The sequence below is a fragment of the Benincasa hispida genome, chromosome 3, assembly GCF_027475165.1.
Source record: "Benincasa hispida cultivar pf3 chromosome 3, pf3_genome.v1.1, whole genome shotgun sequence".
Taxonomy (NCBI): Eukaryota; Viridiplantae; Streptophyta; class Magnoliopsida; order Cucurbitales; family Cucurbitaceae; genus Benincasa; species Benincasa hispida.
In genome coordinates this window covers 53,729,518-53,744,264 of record NC_143480.1, presented here as the reverse complement: position 1 = coordinate 53,744,264, position 14,747 = coordinate 53,729,518, and the positions used below count along the sequence as shown (strand labels likewise).

General features: G+C 35.9%; 1 protein-coding gene and 1 pseudogene across 2 annotated transcripts; both read right to left on the bottom strand.

Moving 5' to 3' along the window:
- Positions 1-1,628: 1,628 nt before the first annotated feature.
- NSI (nuclear shuttle interacting) lies at positions 1,629-6,174 on the bottom strand. Of its 2 annotated transcripts, none has more exons than XM_039024980.2 (8): positions 5,760-6,174; positions 5,470-5,558; positions 4,894-4,954; positions 3,886-4,072; positions 3,551-3,650; positions 3,357-3,457; positions 2,211-2,304; positions 1,629-1,877 (listed from the first exon to the last, which is right to left on the bottom strand). In XM_039024980.2, exons 1-8 carry the CDS (start codon positions 5,792-5,794, stop codon positions 1,798-1,800), a joined length of 747 nt encoding a protein of 248 aa, XP_038880908.1. In that variant the 5' UTR covers positions 5,795-6,174; the 3' UTR covers positions 1,629-1,797. The 2 variants fall into 2 exon arrangements, with proteins under 2 accessions (XP_038880908.1, XP_038880909.1); XM_039024981.2 differs by having other exon boundaries at positions 3,357-3,454.
- Positions 6,175-12,199: 6,025 nt separating this feature from the next.
- On the bottom strand, positions 12,200-12,295 carry LOC150037379 (U6 spliceosomal RNA; annotated as a pseudogene).
- Between the last annotated feature and the right edge of the window lie 2,452 nt (positions 12,296-14,747).

The window sequence follows — 14,747 nt, the reverse complement described above, 5'->3', positions numbered from 1 at the left end:
TTGATAAATCCAAGAATGATATATTTCCAAGATGTGATATAGACTAGTAGATCCAAATATGGAGTTATGAACTATGTTTGAATGGTAAACGACAATGAATTTTGAAAAAAATTTGAAACTTCTATATTAAGAAGATAATCGTATTCAACGTTAACTCCTCTTAAACTCTTCTACAAAGTTAACTCTTCAAAGGGTATTTGGGGTAAAAAAAATGGAATAATGAGTATGAAGTTATGAAGTTTAGAGAGTTGTAAATTCCTAAGACTTATAGGATAAGGAGTAAAATATAAAAGTGATATTTTTTAGTAGTAGGACCCACTAACTCCTTGGACCAATTAAGTTTCATGGACCTATGTTCGAAGTTACATGTGAGGTCAATCATGCATCGTATTTTAATAGATTAAACTTTTAAGTTAAGTAATTATTTAACAATTTGTGAAGCTAGAAAAAGAAATTAATCTATAGCTTGAACAAGACATTTAGTCTAGTGTCGTAATTTTTGCATCCAAGAAAAACTATGAAGGGACATTTGACGCACAAATTTAGAATAAAAAGTCTAGAAATCAAATAACTTGACGGACTTATATTTCCTATAGAAATAGAAAATCTACAACTTAAACTTACAAATTAAATACAAACTTAAACCTTTTAAAAATCTTACATAAGAGAGCATTGCCATTTAGGAGTGCAACAAAAAATTGAAAATTCGAAAAAAACAAACCAACCCACTAGTTTGGTTTGATATTTTAGTATAGAATTGAACAACTTGGTTTATATATGGAGAAAACAAAAAATAATTGGTTCTTAATTTAAAAAACCAATTACAACCGTACCAAACCGATGATATATATATATACCCCTCGAAAACAAACTCTAACCTTAGGTACCTTTTAGTATTTTAATTATTATGGTACATATATATCTAGTTGTTATTTAGAAACAAGACCAATGGTACATGTATGTTTGTTATCTAGAAAAAAGTAAAAAAAAAAAAAAAAAAAATCCAATTTTAACCTAAGAAAAAAAAATTCAATTTTAATTTGAAAATAGCAAAAAGGATCCATTCAAACAAAAGTGGAAATAAAAAAAATGAAAAAAAAAACAAAAGCCAAAAACTAAGAACCAAATCGATAATAAACCAAATCAAATAAAAAATTAAAAATCAATCAATTGGTTTGTTCTTTATTGGACATCGATTTAGATCTCTTTTTTATAAAATCAATCGATTTGGTTTAGTTTTTGATTGACCTTAAAACTGAACGAAACTGAACCGACTTTCACCCCTTATGTCAATATTCACTTAAGATAGGAAGATGGATAATCTTTTGACAGAGGGAACCATATAGAACACCAACCGAACTCAGCTCATTAATCTAATGTTATTTACGGAAACACAATGGAAGTTAACGTACGTCATATCCTATTAGCTTAAAAGTATGGTAACTTGAACAAGAAATTTATAAAAGTCAATAATAAACGGAAAACGAGAGAGAGAGAGAGAGAGAGAGAGAGAGAGAGAGAGATGAGCCAAATAATCCTGTAATGGAATGAATATTCATATGGAGAAAGATGGTGAGGGTTGTCTCAACACATAATCTAAAAACTGCCTATACAACACCAAAAAGAAGTTGGCACACAAGGAATGGGATATTATTCATAAATATGAAGTGTATATACAGAATTCACAATAATTATATAAATATAACTCATTGGTCTTCTTCTATTTCCAATCCAAGATCCTGCGTTATACAACAAAACATGGGGAGAAAGAAATATCACCTTGTCCAAGCAAAGATTCTAATGTCTTGGGTACCAGAACATCCCTTTAATTCCTTCAGGGTCGGGTTCGAAACCTAGATTCCGGTAGAACTCTACCACTGCGACAAGCACATTGTTTCAGACTTTTAGCTGAATTTAAATTCAATCTAAATTGTTTCATAAGCTAAAATTGGAGTTTGAATAAGTTCGCGGTCCTACAATTGTGATGTCGGGGTTGGGGGAAAGTATTTGCCCGAAACCGATCAAAAAGCATTAGATGTAGTGCAACAGATTTATGATAGTAGCCAACATGAATATAGCTAGTATTCAAGGCATCTTTATTTTTTTAAGAGTAGGTACGAATACCCTCAGACCAGGTAATATTCTAAGAATGTTAAAAAATCTATGCAATAGTGGTTTCCTGGGGAAGCACTTAAGAGAGACTACTATACCTTGACTATCTGCGAAGAGTGTTATATTGCCAATGTCCCTTTGCAAAAGTGCCCTTATAAGCTTTTCAATTAGGGCCTTGCCGAGGCCTTGACCCTGAACCACAAAAGCATCATCACTGGTATTAGTGTCTTTAGCATATGCATAGTATAAAAGACAACATCAATTCAGGTTCTAATATTACAAGATAGTCCAATAGCATGGCTTTAAATCAAATTTATGCCCTCAAATTATTCTCCGATTAGTACAACCAAAAGAATGGATTTTTGCCCCCAATCTTTTGATGTCAATATTCGCTGTCTTCTGAGCTTACTTAATACCCAAACTCCTGTTTTCATTGCCACTTGATTATTCTTTAATACATCTAGCTGAAAGCTTATTAGACTTGAAAGGAAGAGGGGGAAAAAAAAAATTATGATCTTGACCACCAATAGCCAACTTGTATGTGTCAATGAAATCCTATAGGCCGATCCTAATACAATATAAAGGAGGGGTAAGAGAGGTAATTCAGGGTGAAGTTAGTTAGAGGTCAGGGGACCAAGTAAAGAATGTATCGGAGTAAGGGAGTGATGTTTATATGAAAAGCATAGGAACTTTATGCTTTCTGTCTGTAGAAAGTTCAAAGGAACAAGGCAGAGATTACCGGCCCACTCAAACAGGCTGGAGTATTGGATATGGTAGTAAAAGACACATGTTCAATACCTACTTGGGATACTGCACCCAAGTCCAATGCCAACTTTTGGGTATTGGACATGATAGTAAAAGATACAAACCAAAACAAATCTGTTGTGATGCTTCCTAATTAGGATCGAGATCTAGAATATATTCAAATATAAAGGAAATACTACAAGATAAATCAAGTTCAAGGTACTTGGGAACCTCCCTCTTGAGCATACTAACTCAAGCCTTAAACCACTCACTCACCCTCCTTTTCTATTTATAACAACATTCAGTAACTAACTTCCTATCTAATAATCCTTAAACCCCTTACTAATACCACACTTATACCCTTATCTAGGTACCTCACAGAATTTACAGATAAGTTCAATTCATAATTTGGGTATGCTACATAGACGTAGAAGGCTAATTAATTACAAATCCACAATGAAATATGCATAATTTGTTGGTCTTTAGTATAGCAAATGAACCTGATAAGAAGGATCCACAAGAACATCCCAAATGGTGGCGTTGAATGCATGATCTGATGTGGCACGAGCCATCCCAATCAGCTTCTTTTGTGTATTCTCTTCTGTCAAAGAACTTCTCAAAATACAATAAGATGTTCATAAATATTTTCAGACATAGAAGTACCAAAAATGAACGAAAAATCACAATAAAATACCTGAAACAGGCGACTTCCGTGTTGAATGTAATGCAGCTACCATATAACTGTTTCTAAGGGCTGCAGCTAACTTTGGCAGTGGTCTACGTGGCCAACCTACCTGTCAACAAAAATATATCATTTACTCATAGATTGGTTGTTTGTAATAATGTGCATCACAAATTCGCAATAACATCAGGCCTAAGAGGATAGATGAAGTAGCACATATTTTATTTTATATATAGTACGTAAAATTTAATTAAATGGGAAAAAAAATCCAGATCCTGGGCACGTAAATGAACTCGTGGTCTACAAAACTAATATTTCTTCTTAGGTTGCTAAATCTGATGACTAACCTTATCACAAAGGGCTTGAAGATCATATATATCAACATCCCCACCTGAAGAGAATATTATTTGTTCAATATTTCCATCTGGTAATGTTGTCTCAGTAAGAACAAACTCCTCAGGCAAGGGTTCTTCTTCCTCTTCCTGAAGTGTGGAAGGAGGTTCAACCACTTGGGTAGTATTATTGTTCAAGAACCTGCATAAGAAGCAGAAACTCCATTTTTAAATCGAGTAGGTGGGTCAGGCTTGTCAGTGACTCCGTAGGATGTAAGATACCCACCACGAGATTTCAATGAAACTGAAATTTAGAGGAAGAGAGACCCATAATCATACTCAAATATCTCAAACTTTGATTTGCTTACAGGTTAATAAACATGCTCATCGAGTCAACGTTAAATGATTTTTTCATGTCTACTGCAAATACCTCTTTTATACATTAAATAACCCTCGCGTGAGAGACCTTCTAGGAGGATCCTATAAGGGAGCAGAGCATGGTAAATGATTTTAAGTTCTACAGTGTTTACTTGTTTTCTTATTGAAGCCTTCATTGTTCTTGTTTACATAACATACGTCCTTGGATAGGGTCCTCCTCGTTTCCCTATTAAGGAACTGTTTTAAGATAATATTTTCGTTAGTTGATCAGCATAAAATACATCAATCAACATAGCTGGAGCCTGGTATGCATATGCATACAAACCTTTCATGTTTTCAATCCCAAAAAAAAAAAAAAAAGAGTGGCCGGCATTGATAAAAAGTAGCATATTGAACATGTGGAGTCTTACAATTTCTCATCATAAAGAAAAGGATTATCTAACCCCGATACTTACAAGTGGTCAATAAAACAACATCAAGAGGTCCCAATTTATATAACAACAAAACTGAAAATACCTATATCCTATATTTAACATACGAAAAGAACATTAAAAATGGTGTCACCACGAAACCTGCCATAGCATGCTTACGATAAAATTGCAGTGTGTGCAAAAGGGTCACCACAATAGCCATATCTCCAATTACCCGGATTTGATAGAGTCCCAGAAGCCAGCCCTGAGTCGACAAACCTTCAGCTTTTTGCTCACTACAAAATAATACACAAGCATGCAAAATAAGGACATGTTTGTGTGTGATTTCTAAATATTTAAAATCAATTTTGATAGTATGAATCAAATATTTAATTAATTTTGAATGATTAAAGACACATTTCAAATTGATTTTGAAGATGACTTGCACCACAAATATATAGAGAGATATAGACACAGTGGGTTTGCAAGAAACGTAAGACTGAAACTAATATTTCAAAATCTCCTTTTAAATACTCAATAGGAAGAACAAAAAGAGTGACAAGTTTTGTAGAATGATTGCGGCAAACACAGTGACACTTCAATTGAATGAAAAAGTGCATCAAAATCCCTAAATTGACCTAGGTTAGCAATAAATAGAGATTCATTCAACCACTAAAGACACGAGAGAAACGGACAATAACAAAAACTGATAAAAGGGATTTTCAGACTTAAAAACATTTGTAACTTATTGCCGTTCTCTAACCTAAACAGCACCTCCAAAAAAAAAAAAAGGTTCATCCAGGAAGGATACCTCTAGTGAGCCCGTAGTTCATCAGATTGCGAGGAACCAGCATCGAATTCGACCCTTTAGAGTTGCAATCCAACAGAACAACTTGGCATCTGCAACATTTCAACAAAAAAAGCCGAACAAATCATACAACTAAACGAGAAAATTAAGCTACAAACACAGCAACACAATCAAAATCCAGCTCCCGGTATGAAGAACAACTCCACTAGAAATCAGAGAAAGGAAAATTGAACAAACTAAGATGAACAACTAAGATGGATAAGATTTAAGAATGGAAGGTGAAGAGTACTAACGGAGAAGAGGCGGCGAAGAGTGTCTGAGACATCATCTGTGGATGACGATGAGTGGACCGGGATTAAGTCCAGCGGTGAGAGTACTTTTGAGACCTCGAATCAAAATCGAAGCTTCGGAGAAATGGCCGGAGCAGAGGAATGAAGAAGAGGCGATTTGAAGTAGTTGAATTCAGTTCCCCATGGTATGGCCCTGGCCCTTCTTCTTCTTCAGCTAGCCGCTAACCAATCATTGAAATATCCATCTATAAGGTCGATGTATCATAATGACTTTGGTGCATTCCCTTGACACCAATTTTAAGGGATCAAACCTCTTATCTCGAAGTCAATAACGAAAATATTTATAATTATAGAAGTGTCATCTTAGAAATTTGATCTCGATTCTCATGGTTATCCTAAATAAATTTTAGAAGTCAATTATGATTAATAATAAAATACTATAGATTAGTGAAGATTGAAAAATAATATATCATTGAAAAAGTCTAAATTATTGAGGACAAGGAAAGAGTTGTCCACATCAACAATACAAATGGCACAGTGAGTCTACCTGGAAGGACAGTCAGCAGGTGATGTGGCCTTATCCCAGTCAACCGAATCTATTAGGAGAAGGAATATTTAATCCAAGGACCACCTACTGCATGGTGACACATATACACTATTATTATTTTATTCAATTTCTATTTTTGCCCTTTTGATTCTAGGGTTTGTATATTAAAAACATTGGCAGCCGACTTGTTCTGTATTGGTGAAATAATCAATATTCAAGATAGCCGTTGGTGCAGTCTTCTCAACTTCCTTTGCAGCTTGCCTTTTCTGTGTTTGTTTCTCCTTTTACGTTTTCCTAAAATGTTAACTTGGTATCAAAGCATTCCTTATGGCCAACGCCAACTCCAACACAAGCTTCTCCTTGCACCCTACGAATACCATCTTCAGCAGCCCTCCATTAAACCACCTTCTTAACCAAATCACCTCAATCAAACTCGATCGGAGCAACTTTTATTGTGGAAGAATCTGGCTCTATCGATATTAAGAAGCTACTGGCTTGAAGAATATCTCACCGGCCAAAACCCATGTCCTCCAATGTATCTTCAACCTGCAGGTGGAGATGCAAATGTCTCAGGTGCTGCGTCGTTTGGCGAAGCTGCTGCTGGAGGTCCCATATCTGATGGATTCTCAAGTGGAAGTGCAGGGGGTTCGAGCTCGACCTTAGTCATAGAGGTTAATCCTCAATTTGAAGCATGGATGGCAGTCGATCAGTTACTCCTTGGGTGGCTGTATAATTCTATGACTCCTGAAGTAGCCGTCCAAGTCATGGGATGCGAGAGCGCTAAAATGCTGTGAGACAGTATCAACAAACTCTTTGGTGTTTAATCACGTGCAGAGGAAGATTATCTCAGGCAAGTTTTTCAATCCACTCGAAAAGGGAATTTAAAAATGGAAGAATATTTGAGAATTATGAAAAGTAATTCTGATAACCTCGAACAAACTGGCAGTCCAGTTTCGACTAGGGCTTTGGTGTCACAGGTACTCCTAGGATTGGATGAGGAATACAATGCTGTGGTTGCCACTATTCAGAGTAAAGCAGATGTATCTTGGTTAGATATGTAGCCGGAATTACTTTTGTTTGAGAAATAGTTAGATCACCAAGCTGTGCACAAAGTGACAACTGGTTTTAGTCACAATGCTTATGTTAACCTTACCAACACAAGAAGCTCTCCTTTCAATCCAAATTCAAGGCCTTAGGGAAGCAACAACAACAATTCTGGTGGAAATCAGAGAGGAAATGGAGGTAACAAAGGTCGAGGTAGGGGAAGAGGAACAAACCAACTTGCCAAGTGTGTGGTCGACTTGGCCACACAACATACTATTGTTATGGTCGGTATAACAAAGAGCTTGCACCACCAAATTTTTCTCAGAACAGGGAAGGTCATGTCAACCAGCAGCAAAACAAAGTGTCTTCTCAACAAAATCAATCTGCCCTCGTGACCTCACATACTCCTCAACCATACATGGCAAGTCCTGAAATCCTTACTGATCCGAGCTGGTTTGCAGACAGTGGTGCATCAAGCCATGTAACAGCAGACTACACCAACCTAAGGAACTCGATTGAATATGGAGGTAAGGAATCAGTTGTAGTTACAAATGGTGACAGTCTTAAGATATCTCATATAGGTGATACATCTCTTGTGAATGAACATGTTAAACTGAATTTAAAAGATGTCTTATGTGTACCTAACATTACCAAAAACCTTGTGAGTGTGTCCAAGCTTACTAAGGATAACAATATACTTATTGAGTTTCATAATGGTTTCTGTCTCATCAAGGACAAGGACACGAGGCTAATCATGCTGAAGGGGCAGCTTAGAGATGACCTGTACCAACTTGAGGATGTTAAAGTTTGTTCGAGAGGGAGTTCCACTGAAGAGTCTAATTGGAAGAATACAATGCACATAAATAATCACCTACCTATTTTGAATGTGTCTAGTTTGAGTCAGTCCCTTAAAATGAAAGTCTAAGAATGTATTGCACAAACGACTTGGTCATCCTGCTTTGAAAACTCTAGAGCTTATCATTAAACAATGTAACATTCCTTCCTACTATTATTAATGATAAAGTTCAATTTTGTGACTACTGCCAGTATGGAAAATCTCGAGCATTTCCAAATTCTGAGTCAAGATCCAATAACATGTTTAATTTAGTTCACACTGATTTATAGGGGCCTGCACCACTCTTATCATCTGAAGGGTATCGTTATTATGCTATATTTGTTGATGACTATAATAGGTACACTTGGATTTACCCTTTGTGGCCGAGGAGTGACACTATGGTAGCCTATCAACATTTCACCTTATTGATTAAACAACAATATAATGGGGCTGTCAAAGCACTTCAATCAGATAATGGGGGAGAGTTTGTTAAAGTGCATCAGTTGTGTGGAAAAGAGGGTACTGTTTCACTTTTTTCATGTTCTTATACATCGGCACAAAACGGTCGGGCTGAATGGAAACACAGGGATATTGTTGAAAAGGGACTTACCATACTGGCTCAAGCGTCTATTCCTCTTACTTATTGGTGGGAGGCTTTTGCATATGCTACCTACCTTATAAACGGTATGCCAACCCCGACTTTACAAGGTAAGTTTCCTGTTGAGGTATTGACTGGTAAGAGGCTAGTGTTTGAAGATCTGAAAGTATTCGAATGTGCTTGTTTTCCTTGTTTAAGACCGTATAATAGCCATAAACTGAATTATCGCACGAACAAGTGTGTTTATCTTAGGCCTAGCCTTCAGCATAAAGAGTACAAATGCCTTAACATGTCTGGGATAGTTTTTGTATCTCGAAATGTGGTGTTTAATGAAGATGCTTTTCCATTTTAGCATAATTTTACAGGTACAACAGCAGCCCCAACACAACCAATAGCCCCCGTGCCTTGGTTGCCTACTGCCCCTACCTTACCCCAAACTACCCCACCTTCTCCTCGCCTGTGTCCTAGCAATCCTGCCTCTGCTTACACTCTACCTTCTTTTCCAGACACAAACGACTCAGCCTCTGTCCCTGCCGCAAATATTCCCTCACCAACCACTCATACAACCACACCTCTGCTTTCAAACTAGTACACCATGCCTTTTAATCAATCAGCTGATCAAACACTACACCCTACACCTCCCCAATCCCCTGCTGTATCGAATACAACTAATACACCACCTCTCCCTACAACTGAGTCCTCACCCGACACTACCCATCCACCAACTCCCCTTCACCTTCCCACTCACCCTATGATAACCAGGGGAAAGGTTGGAATTTTCAAGCCTCAGATACTGAACACTCAGTCAAAGAAAGATTGGTCCATGATCGAGCCTACACAGGTGAATGATGCGCTCAACACACCACAATGGAGAGGTGCAATGGATGAAGAGTATGCGACTTTCATGAAAAATGGTACGTGGAGTCTTACTCCATACTCTCCATCTTTGAATGTTGTAGGTGCCAAGTGGGTCTTCAAAATAAAAAGACATCCTGATGGAATGATCCAACGCTACAAGGCACGGTTGGTTGCAAAAAGTTTCCATCAGACTCCAGGTGTTGATTTCTTTGAAACGTTTAGTCCAATCGTTAAAGCTTCAACCATTTGTATAGTGTTTACTCTTGTTGTTGCTTATGTGGAAAAGGAGACAACTTGATTTCAAAAACGCCTTCCTGAATGGTAAGCTGGAAGAGGATGTATACATGAGCCAACCACCCGGGTATGTTGATCCTCAATATTCTCAACATGTATGCAAACTGAATAGGGCTATTTATAGCCTCAAACAAGCCTCTCAGGCTTGGAACAACACGTTTAAAGAAGAACTTCTATCTTGGGGGTTCCAAAATTCTAGGTTAGATACTTCACTCTATATTTTTAAACATGATCAACTATTATACTATTGGTAGTATATGTGGATGATGTGATTCTCACTGGGAATGATATTACTCTTATACACCGGCTGGTCAATTTGTTAGATAATCGGTTTGCACTGAAGGACCTTGGTCCTCTTCACTATTTCCTTGGTGTACAGCTTAAATATTTAGAACAAGGGATACTACTTAGCTAAGAGAAATATGTTGACGACCTTCTGTAAAAGCTTAACATGTTGGATCTCAAGGCTGCCCCTTCTCCAAATGTAATGAACAAACAACTATCATTTCACAGTGGTACTCCTCTTACCGATCCTTTCTTGTATCGAAGTACCATCAGGGCTCTTCAATATCTCACCAACACTCGGCCAGACATCACCTTCATGGTAAATCAACTCAGTCAGTTTCTAAAGTGTCCTATCGATAGTCACTGGGCTGCTGTCAAATGACTCATTCGTTATCTTCGCGGTACCAAGCACTATGAACTTTGTATTCAACCGAACTCAGATCTATCCATTTCAGCATTTTCTGACGTTGACTGGGCAACAAACTTAGATGGCCGTAAATCCATTGCTGCTTATTGTGTATTTCTTGGTGCCACCTTGTATCCTGGTCATCGAAAAAGTAGTCTGTTGTGGCCCGTTCAAGCACTGAATCATAATACAGGGTGCTTGCTCATGCCTCTACTGAGATTATTTGGATTCAACAACTTCTTGGAGAGATTGGAATTCATCAACGTACCAAACCAATACCGTGGTGTGATAATTTGAGTGCTGGTGCATTAGCAGTTAATCCTGTTTTTCACGCTCAAACGAAGCATATTGAGATTGACATCCATTTTGTACGTGATAGAGTTCTCCAAGGCCTCCTAGAAATTCGACACGTTCCCTTTATTGATCAAGTAGCTGATTGCCTTACTAAAACTCTTACACACAGTCAATTCTTTCACTATTCGACACAAACTCGGAATAGTTGAACTTCCACCTCGTTTGAGGGGGGATATTGAGGACAAGGAAAGAGTTGTCAACGTCAGCAATACAGATGGCACAATGAGTCTACCTGGAAGGACAGTCAGTAGGTGATATGGCCTTATCCTAGTCAACCGATTCTGTTAGGAGAAGAAATATTTAATCCAAGAACCACCTACTGCATAGTGACACATGTACACTATTATTATTTTATTCAATTTCTATTTTTGCCCTTTTGATTCTAGGGTTTGTATATTAAAAACATTGGCAGCCGGATTGTTCTGTATTGGTGAAATAATCAATATTCAAGATAGCCGTTGGCGCAGTCTTCTCAGCTTCCTCTGCAGCTTGCCTTTTCTGTGTTTGTTTCTCCTTTTACGTTTTCCTAAAACGTTAACTTAAATGAGGTATTAGTCCAACATCTGGATAATTTATTTGATAGAACTAGAAACAATATTGCTCCAAAGTTATACTATGCTCAAATTTTTTAACATAATTAGAAATATGTCATGGATGTGTATTAATGTCGGCTCCAATAATACCAATAGGAGGATACTTGGTAAATGACATATTTATGCCATTTGTAAGCTTGAGTTTTAGCTCGTTTTGTTTGAATAATCAATACTTTCTATACATTGAAGAAGTTGTTGAGTTGAGTGATATTCTTTAGAACTAAGAAGAAATTCAAAGAGCTTAAAACAGGAACGAACGTAACATGCATTAGGAGTTCTTATTCTTTTTCTTTGTAGTTGATATTAGGATATTTTTATTATAATTCTAGTTTTTAATGGTGATTTTGAGTAATGGAATTATAAGGTTATGGATTAATATTTTGGAATTTATTATTTAATTTTAATAAAGATTCTTCATGTTGCAATTCTCTGGTATGGAAATTGAATGTGCAATGCTTTTATTATATTGGTATTTTAATACATGATCTTTGATTTGGGATTTGGCTTAGAAGGGTGGGACTTGAATTAGAACATAATAGCTGCATGACTATGTGTAACTCTGAAATTTAGGTATAGAGTTCACTTAATGATCATTTAGAGAATGAACTTAATATTTTATTTGGTCTTTAAAAAACATACAACAATGTTGATTTATGTGTCTCGTGCAAAGACCATGCTAATATTCTTCGAGTCATTTCAATTTTATCGGGTGTCCTCGAAGGGACAAATCATATAGGAATCTTAGGTTTTAACTTTGAGCATGAAACTTATTCAAGCTCGGGAGGACCTTTTAAATATTTTTACCTTTTCGATCTAAGAAATTGCATGTTTCTGTTGAAACTTTAGTAATCCATTTTATTCTTGATTTAATTTAAACACTTATGTCATACAATCATTCATTCACGTGTATTATATGCTTAGTGCTCTTAATCTTTTGATCAAAGATTAATTATTATTTTGATTTAAGTTTTAACTTGAAAGGGTAGAATTTGAATAAGAATAACAAATGCATGATATTAAAATATATTGAAGATGAAAGCAAAGATTACAATCAAGTTTCAGCCAAAAGGGAAGTCTTAAGCGATGCGACTGCATTATACTTGGACAGTGACTCAACATGGACATAGAACTTCTCCTATTCGATCTTCTATTAAGTTCCTTTAGAAGCTGTAAGTAGCTAATACCTATATTTCAATGGTTAGCTGGATCTTAGATTGATTTCATGTAATTTCTTTATGCTATGGTGTACCTTATTCTTATGGCTACATGACAATCCTATTTCTAGGCTCTTAGTCCCAAATTCCTTCGTGACATTGGTTTACATCTTAACCTTCTTAGCAGTAAGACTCCACTAGCATGCTAAATTAAATGATCAATTTAATATAACAAAATAACAATAAACTCAACAAAGAAAATGAAACGTCAAGACAACATGATGCATTGGCATAAACTCAAGCCATAAGGTCTTAGGGTATCCACATGATTGAATCTCTTATAAACTTAGCCTATAATCAGATAAAATGAATAGACTTCATTAAATCCAACGTCATGAGTTACAATGTAGGAAAATGATGAAATAATGGAAAAATGGAAATAAAAATAGTAAAGAACTAAAAGAAGAGATATGGAAAAACAATAAATAAAAATTTTGAATGAAGCCAACAAAATAAGGTACTCTATAGGAAGATTTGATCCTTTCTAAAGGTGAATCTCACTCTATAACACGCTCTCATGAATAGGGGTTAACTTAAAGAAGTCATCTCTCATGGATAGGGGTTAACTTAAAGAAGTCATCTCTTCAGAGGAACTTTTGTTCTTAAAGAGATTAAAGAATAATTTTGGGGTTTTTCTTAAAGGGGTGGTTGATGATGATCGAAGAGCGTTCCAACCTTTTATATGTTGAGATTTATGTCCTAAATCTAGTAGTTAATCTTTGTAAATAAATTATCAATAAATAAAGTATTATTTATTTTTCAAATAAGTGTTATTTATTATTTGCATAACTCAAAATCCAATAAACATGTCGATGTCTTATCCATAATATTTGGGCAATATATATCCACGATGTCTCGACGACTTATACGCAATATTTCAACAGTATCTCCATGCTTTTATAAAGCTATCAACAATATATCCACAAAATGATATACCGACAATATTGGTGATATCTTGCGGATCTTTTCAGAAGAAAAAAAACATGTTATCCCCTCGTATCTTTATCAATTCCATGATTTATGCAATATTTCGATAATATTGCAATTTTTCCATCCTTGCTCGTAGTTGAAAGCACATGTTTTATGTCAATCGAGCTAGGCTAATGTTGCCGTCAATATTTTAATCCTTGATTTTGAATACTCCTCAATAGTGATGTCAAACACACCAATTTATTACATGCTATATTTTAATTCTTTAATCTACATCAATGAAGGGATCAAATTCTAATGCGGAAGCGAATGATCGCCTGTTAGTGAATTCTTTTTAGAAAGCAACTTAAAATAGAGAAATTATAAAACAAAAGGATAAACAGTAACTCTAAGTATGCTTTCTAAATTAATTACATAGAGAGGAAAGGAAAAAGTAAATAACTTACCCTTGAAGGAAATTGATCTTCACGTATTCCTCTCTAGAGATCACGAACTCTTTCTCCACGTCACAAATCTTCTTCCACGAACACAGCAAAGTCATAACATCTTTTGGACACCATCACCAAAGCTTTCTTCAGCTATTCTGAAAGTAAGAATCAAGACGGAGTTGTAAGCTCGTCTTTTAATTTCGGTGAGGGAGAAGCAAGTTTTCTTTGAGAGAGAATTTTAAGTTGAGAGGAAGAAGAATTGTAGAGAGTATCCTTCACTGTGTTTATCACGTTCTGTACAGAATTACTCTGTGATATGTTATGTGCAAGAGTAAATAGGGAATAACTCCCCATCATTACGTAAAATGACTCATTCTACATTTAATTATATTTATTGAATTTAATACAATTAAATCAAAACCTTATATTATTCACATGAATAATCCTTACATGTTTGTGAAGGAAATCAGACATGAGGATTTTCATGAGCATCAGAAGGATCGTTCCAACGCAATTACAATCACAAAAGAAAACAACAGGCTATGTGCAAAACAGAAATTACAACATGTTTTACTACACGATCAAGGGAAGAATTCACATACATT